Raw genomic sequence first — 7,220 nt, forward strand, 5'->3', positions numbered from 1 at the left:
ACAAAGCAAAAGCTGCAGGCCACCTAATATTCTTCTGTGCTACTACCTCCGTTCAGAATTACTTGTCTCGAAAATGGATGTATCAAGAATTAAAATACGTCTAGATACATCCATTTCTGCGACAAGTAATTCCGAACGGAGGGAGTACCACTGGCAGTATAACGGATGGATCTGGGGCCTCTGCCTGCCACATCTCCCCAATGCCATCCAAATTATCCAATAAGCCTTTGCGAATTAACCTGCTGTTAGAATATACTGTATACACTACACTGCTCCTCTATTGGCAGAGGAAGCAGCAGCATTATTTTCCTTCAAAAAATTGAGGTGGCAGCAGTGCTAGAATCTACAATTGATTTGGATGTTCATATAGGTTGTTGTTAACTATTTGGAGCTTGTACCCCTAAAACAAAAAAAAACTATTTCGAGCTTGCGTGTAGTTAATGTGAGGTGTCTGAGAGGTGGTACGTACTAGTAGTACTGTACTTTGGTTGCTTGCTCTGTTTTTCCGGGTGTTTGCTTGTGAAGGCCAGTAATAGGAAACTGCCTGGTAAAGGTACCCCTAGCTAGTCCAATCCAACGAGGCTAAACTTTTCTCGACAAAAGTAAAAAATTTGCAGGATTTTTTTTACTAATAAATAATACTTGTCTTAGATTTATGTAGGTACAGATGAATGTATACTAAAACGTGTATTAGATAAATCCGTATCTAGATAAGACAACAAATTCGGAACAATCCAACGAGTTTCAACTTTTCTCAACAACAACAAAAAACTGAAGTAATACTACTAGTAGCAATATTAATTAGGTTTAAGAAATGCTTGATTTTGCACAGAAGTAATCTGGAACTCATTTACTCCAAACAGAGGACGTTAAAATTCCTGCCCAAACAGGCCGCCAGGTGTGCCCCAATTTCACCTCAGTTTCCGCGTCGGCGGTCGTTGCCGGATCAGATCTCCCCGATCCCAGAGGCAAGCATGTCTGAGCCGAACCATCGAGGCACAGCACAGCACACCGCAACCTCGACAGTGAAAGAGATGAATCAATGGCGGAGGTGAAAACCCAGACCCAGGAGGCAGCAGCATAGCTGTTGAGGGACAGGCAAGTGTCACCGCACCCCTCCCGCCCTCTTTAAACGCCACCCTCACCAACCACCCCCAGCGCCATTGCCGTTTTCACCCCCCACACCACCGAGCAAGGATTCACCATTCCCCCCTCCCCCCATCCCTCCTACCCCTACTACGACCTTCCATCCTGATCTCCTCCTCCTCCTTCTTCTTCTCCCCCGCCCCCTTCCCCAGGCGGACACATTCCTCCGCCCCCAAATCTTGGTGCTGATCTAGCGCTGCCGCCCCCCGCATTAATTGCCCTTCCCCCTTCTTGCTCCATCCGCATTGATTCAAGGGCAAGCAGACAGGGCGGCTTCTCTCGTCACCCCCGCAGAGTCCAATCCTTTGGTCTTTGGGCCTCGTTGGTTGCTTGTGCTCTCCTGATCTGTGGAGGGGAGGGGAGGTGATCTGTGGCGGGTCGTGATTTGATCTGAAAGTTGTGATTTTTTGTGGGGGAGGGGTCGGAGGATTTGTGTTGGGCCGTCATGGGGACGGGGGCGGTGGCGCCGGAACGGCCGAAGCAGCGGCGGGGCGGGCACCTGTGGAAGCGCGCGGTGCTCCACTTCTCGCTCTGCTTCGTCATGGGCTTCTTCACCGGCTTCGCGCCGTCCTCCTCCTCTTCCTGGAGACCCGGCGGCGGGGCCGGCACGCCGCCGCCGCTTCTCGCGGCGGAGCAGCTCGCTGCTTCCCGTGTCGCGGGCAGCAGGGACCAGCACATCAGCCTGGCGCCGCCCTCGCCGGAGGGCGCGGCGGCGGCCGGCGGGGGCGGCGCGGTGGTGGACCTGGAGGACGACGAGGAGAGCGGGCCGCGCCGGATGCTGATTGTGGTCACCACGACGCGGTCCGGGGCAGGGGAGCGGCGGCGGAGGCGGCCGGAGCTGCTGCGGCTCGCGCACACGCTGCGGCTGGTGCGCCCTCCTGTCGTCTGGGTGGTGGTGGAGCCGGCGGCCGACGCGCCCGCCACGGCCGAGGTGCTGCGGGGCACCGGGGTCATGTACCGCCACCTGGCCTTCCGCCCGGAGGAGAACTTCACCACCGCCGCCGCCGAGGCCCACGCGCAGCGCAACGCCGCGCTCGCCCACGTCGAGAAGCACCGCCTCTCCGGCGTCGTCCACTTCGCCGACGCCGCCGGCGTCTACGACACCCACTTCTTCGAGGAGATCCGCCAGATCGAGTAAGTACCAAATCTTAATCCATTCATTCCCTCTGCTTCCTTCGTTCTGAGCCAAAATCTTAATTTCTGCTCCTAGATTGCAAATTACAATGTGCCAAACTGACTGTTTCTCCTTGCCGATTTTGATGCACAAATGCTGGAACTTCTCGTCTTTTCACCGTCCTTCCAGGATGTTGAATCTATAATTTTCTTCTTCTTCTTCTTCAGTTTTTAACAGCTGTAGTTAATTAATTTCAGATTGTTTTAGGTGGGCACCGACTAGGGTTCCTCATCCCTAACCTCCACTTCTCAATTTAGTACAGCAGTACAGCTAATTTTAAAGGTTTTGGCAGCCGTGTAGTTTGGTGCAGAGTAGTAGTATAATTGAAGGCAGCACAAGCTGTCATTAGTGGGGGAGGAATAAGGGTTTAGAATAAGATGATTGACCCCTCACATCATCACCATGAACATTGCAAATGCAGCTGAGAGACCATGCCCTGATGCAAAGGGGTCAATTATTGGATCTAGCTTTACCTCTTCTTTATTCTCTTTCCTCCAGCAAATTATGCCTCTGTTGCTGCAGATTTTAAAATTTACTAACAATCTTTTGCTTTTGATTTTGCTTACCCACACAACGACCGAATTGCGTTGCTCCCAACCACTCCAATTAGATAGTTTAATTAAGACTTTTAAACGTGGCTCGTGAGCCATGGGCAAAGCAAAGCTGTACTATATAAAAAATCAGAAGTACTGCTGATTAGTGCTTTAACAGTAGGGCTAACTACTAGCTGTTGTCTCGCTGACACGCGGGGCCGCCCCGGCGCTAACTTAACAAAACACACATTGAATGGACCTAAAGCATGCATTGAATGCTGCGATGTTGATGCTCCTAACATTTGGTTGGATGAAATTTGCTAAAAATGTTTGGGGGTGGTAGAAGATAGTAGTAACCGTTAGAGGCCATGGCCATTGAACTCCATTAAAAGAAATGCCCACACCCGTTGCTTTCACTGACCCCCCATGTGTGGCCATTTGAAATGCACAGCCGAATTTGCCTAGCGTTTTGGAGCAAATTTTCCACAATGGTGTGACCGCCAGCTGTTCATGGAGACTGCACATGCGAAATTAGTGCCTGAATTCTTGCAAAGAAGCAAGGGCGATTTTCTTTTAACCGACACTAGATGCCGATGATTGGTGCCTAACATGACCATGCATTTCCATCGTAGCTGTCCTCCAATATTGTGGTTCTGGCATCCATCAGCAGCCACAGAATGTGACTGCTGTGTCAACGTTTGCTTTGCTCCGAGCCTGTTGAATCCCAGGTCAAACATACCGTCTTTGTTCTATCAGAAAGGCCTAACATTTGACCTCACATTTATCTTTTCCTCATCCAGCCAAACCATGTTTGTGGAGACTGTAAATCAAATCCTTCCAAGGCTCTTACTTTTTAAATTGTAGCATTCTGACTTTCATGAGTACTTACTTTCATAATAAGAAGAAATAAATCCTTGTTAGTAGTAGTAGTACTATGGTACTACAAATACTACTAATGTCATGTGGGAGCATGGTGTTTTTCTTTTTAAAAGGTGTTAATATTCATATTCCCATGAAGGATGAAGAAGAATCCTTTTGGTTTGAGGGGAACATGATGAGACCAAAGCACTCCTCTCTTATCCAAGCAACCTTTTGCTGCATCTCGCCAGCCCACATAGTTTTTACTATTCGTGTAGAGTTCCTCGTGATGCGTGCACATGTGGCCCCTCATGCTTTTCTGGGGGCACCAGCTCACAACACAACAGACCTAGCTGTTTTTAGCATCAGCCCCAATATGACCTGGTGTGCGTGTCCCAGAATTTACCTGTTCAGTCACCACAAATGAAGTACAGTATAGTCTGGCTTTGGCAGCGGTTTTGACCAGGGTTAAAAGTCTCCCCCGTGTTTAACTTGGGATTAGAGTTGAGAATACTTCTAATCCCGGGTGACTAAAATAGTAAAACTTGTGTACTGTTTGCCTAATTGTCTAGACAAGTGTACTTAACCTGAATTGAGTACATTATTTGCAGTAGTGTTTGACCATACATTGCATTGTGAAAATGTGTGCATAGTAAGTAAAGTCTTGCGATCGTTGTCAACGATTGTGATTGTCTCATCCCCTAGTTTGTTCGAGGCATTTCGAACTTCGAAGTCGGTGATATATACATTTATTTCGCTATTCGTCACTCGTCGCCATGCGTAGGCAAGTGGGTGATTTAGTCTATTCCCACATAGTATTGTGAGACAGTTGCATGCAATAAATCACTCGCCTTGTATTGTGTTCCATGCCTAGTGTCTAGTAGTGTGGAATAACTGAGTGGAAGTTTTAGAATACTAGCTGTAGTCATGATGCTTTCAGCAAGGTAGCATGTGGAAGGTGTGCTAATGGAGTTATGGCCACATATCTTTTCTTGTTGAAATATCTAGATTGAGAGATCCTCTAATTTTTAAACTCAACTGGCCCATGCACGTTTGGTGTCAGTGGAGCCTAATTCTGGGCAAGGTTTAGTGTATTATTTTCCTTGGATCTCTAGCCTTAATCACTGACCAGTCAAGTTGAGGTTGATATAATCACAGCTAACTATTGAATTACAAGTTTGCAAACGACTAGTGGATGATATTTACTTAATGCGTGTTTCTGATGTTCCTTATAATGCTTGAAATGGACAGGGCGTTTGGCACATGGCCGGTGGCAACGATGTCCGCTGGCGAGAAGAAGGTAGTGGTCGAGGGCCCACTGTGCAGTGCCTCGAAGGTAGTCGGCTGGTTCTCGAGGAACTTCAATGATGGTACCACCCGTTCAGTGACATATAACACTGAGGTTGACTTGAATCCTGCCGGTGCTGCTGGCACGCGAGCCCACACAATCGATGTATCAGGATTTGCGTTCAACAGTTCTATTTTGTGGGACCCTGAGCGGTGGGGACGACCGACGTCATTACCGGACACTTCCCAGGTTAGTTCACCCCCAGTAACGCTGTCAACCTAATGCTTGTTATGCTTTGCAAATGTACAAAACAAGCCATTTTCATAAATTAAGTTTGTTTTCATCATGATGAAGTATCAAGTCAAGTAATGATCTCTGATTGGCACATCACAATTGTTGATCAAGCCACACACAATATTTAAGTAATAGGACCACGCATTGTGCAACTACTTATCTATACCATGACATTATCAAAAAAAGTAGTTGTGGAATTTGAAGAAGATTTGATTAATTGAGGGACTGGGTCTTGGCTAAAATAGTTTTAGTTTGTCCATTTCCTGATCTCATGACAGCCAAATAACAAACCTCCGAAACTAGCGAACCCACTAGGATCCTCAGAAGCGTGGACTGCATGTCCAGCTTAAAGCAGATTCAAATAATTTCAGCTTGAATTAAATCTTTACTATACCTTTTTAAAACTCGAAATTTCACAAGTCAACCTGATAAGATAGTGTCAGTTGGTGGAAGGCCACTTGCAGTTCCAGAAAAAAAAATGCTGTCCACCATTCTTGTAAAAATGATATCCTTGTACTACCACGGTACTTTTCAAGGTACTAATAAATATCTTTAGCTGAAGGGGTAAGTAATGTTGCGGGTTACGATTTCTGCTCCTGATCTCCTCACTCCTGAGATATTATCCCATCTGAATTCACTGCCCGGCTTTCACAATTATCAACTTCCCTTTCGAAGTTGACTGACCTGGCGTTACACAATGATCAACTTCCCTTCAACGGAACATCGAGGGGAACAGGTGGCAATTATTTGTCCCACCATCACTTTCATGCACTCCTTTTTCTTAAACTTGTGATCTCGGTTTCGTTCGTCTCACCTACTTAGCGCATCATCATCCTAGAGCTGCATCCCACTAGTGGTACTGATAGGTACATGCGCCACTACAACCAACCCGAAGCACTGATCACTGATTGAAACAAGATAACGGATCACTTCGGTCCCTCTGCGGATCCCTCACTCCATCTGTGTCACACTGCTGGGTAGTTGCACCAGAAAGACCCAAATTTCCAACCACCACAGTGCATTGGGCCATATGCAAGAAGCTAATAATTTGCTTAGAACTGAACTGCTACCAAAATGGTCCAGTGCTCATCTTTCATTTTGTTACTCAACAGGACTGATTCTCCCAGCTAATAATGCACACTACTCTTTTCCCTTGGCATGATTGATTGCAGGACTCGATCAAGTTTGTGCAGGAGGTGGTGCTGGAGGACCGGACAAAGCTGAAGGGGATCCCCTCCGACTGCTCCCAGATCATGGTGTGGCAGTATGATGTGCCCAGTAGCCCCAACACTCCGAAAACCAAAACCAAAACCGCCACCCTGAAAACCCACCATAGAAGAAGGTAGGGAGGAGGGGGATGAGACTGAACAGGAGAAAAATCTTGCGCGGAGAAGAACAGTGTTGGAGTGGAGTTGATGTAAGTAAATGTGGCGAAAACATAAAAGGAGAAAGGAGGAAGGTTGCTGCTTACACCAAGTTTTTTTTTTCTTTCTCTCAATTTTGTCCTTTTTTCCCGTGGGGGGTCATGAATTGTCCTCTGGAAATGGAAATCGACCCCCGGGCAATAGTATTATTTATTCAGATTATTATTTTACCTGTGATTCTTTAACCCCGACCGCCCCTCCTCGCTCCTCCGGGTGATCTCTCGCGGATTCCCCGTCTGTGGAGCGCAAGCGTGCAATAATAAGCTGTGTAGAAAGTTTGAGAAATCTTGCAGATGAAATGATGAATTCACAGCATGGGTTTCCAGCAAATTTCAGCATAAACTGAACTGTTTCGCTTTTTGTTTTTGTTGCTGTTGTTCAGAATTGCTGTAAAATCCAGAATAATTTAGTTTCCTGTTCGGGAGAAAACAGCTGTGCATCGTACCACGTGGCAGTGGCAGTGGCAGCGGCAGCGGCAGCGAGATCTGCGGCGATGAACTGAA

At 47.2% G+C, this 7,220-nt stretch overlaps 1 protein-coding gene across 1 annotated transcript; it reads left to right on the forward strand.

Annotated features, from left to right (window-relative positions):
* Window positions 1-1,164: 1,164 nt before the first annotated feature.
* On the forward strand, window positions 1,165-6,902 carry LOC123107778 (probable beta-1,4-xylosyltransferase GT43A). The gene is made up of 3 exons (XM_044529699.1): window positions 1,165-2,280; window positions 4,963-5,248; window positions 6,466-6,902. The coding sequence occupies exons 1-3, from the start codon at window positions 1,592-1,594 to the stop codon at window positions 6,637-6,639; spliced, it is 1,149 nt and encodes a 382-aa protein (XP_044385634.1). The 5' UTR covers window positions 1,165-1,591; the 3' UTR covers window positions 6,640-6,902.
* The last annotated feature ends 318 nt before the right edge of the window (window positions 6,903-7,220 follow it).

The sequence above is a fragment of the Triticum aestivum genome, chromosome 1B (genome assembly GCF_018294505.1).
Source record: "Triticum aestivum cultivar Chinese Spring chromosome 1B, IWGSC CS RefSeq v2.1, whole genome shotgun sequence".
Classification (NCBI taxonomy): Eukaryota; Viridiplantae; Streptophyta; class Magnoliopsida; order Poales; family Poaceae; genus Triticum; species Triticum aestivum.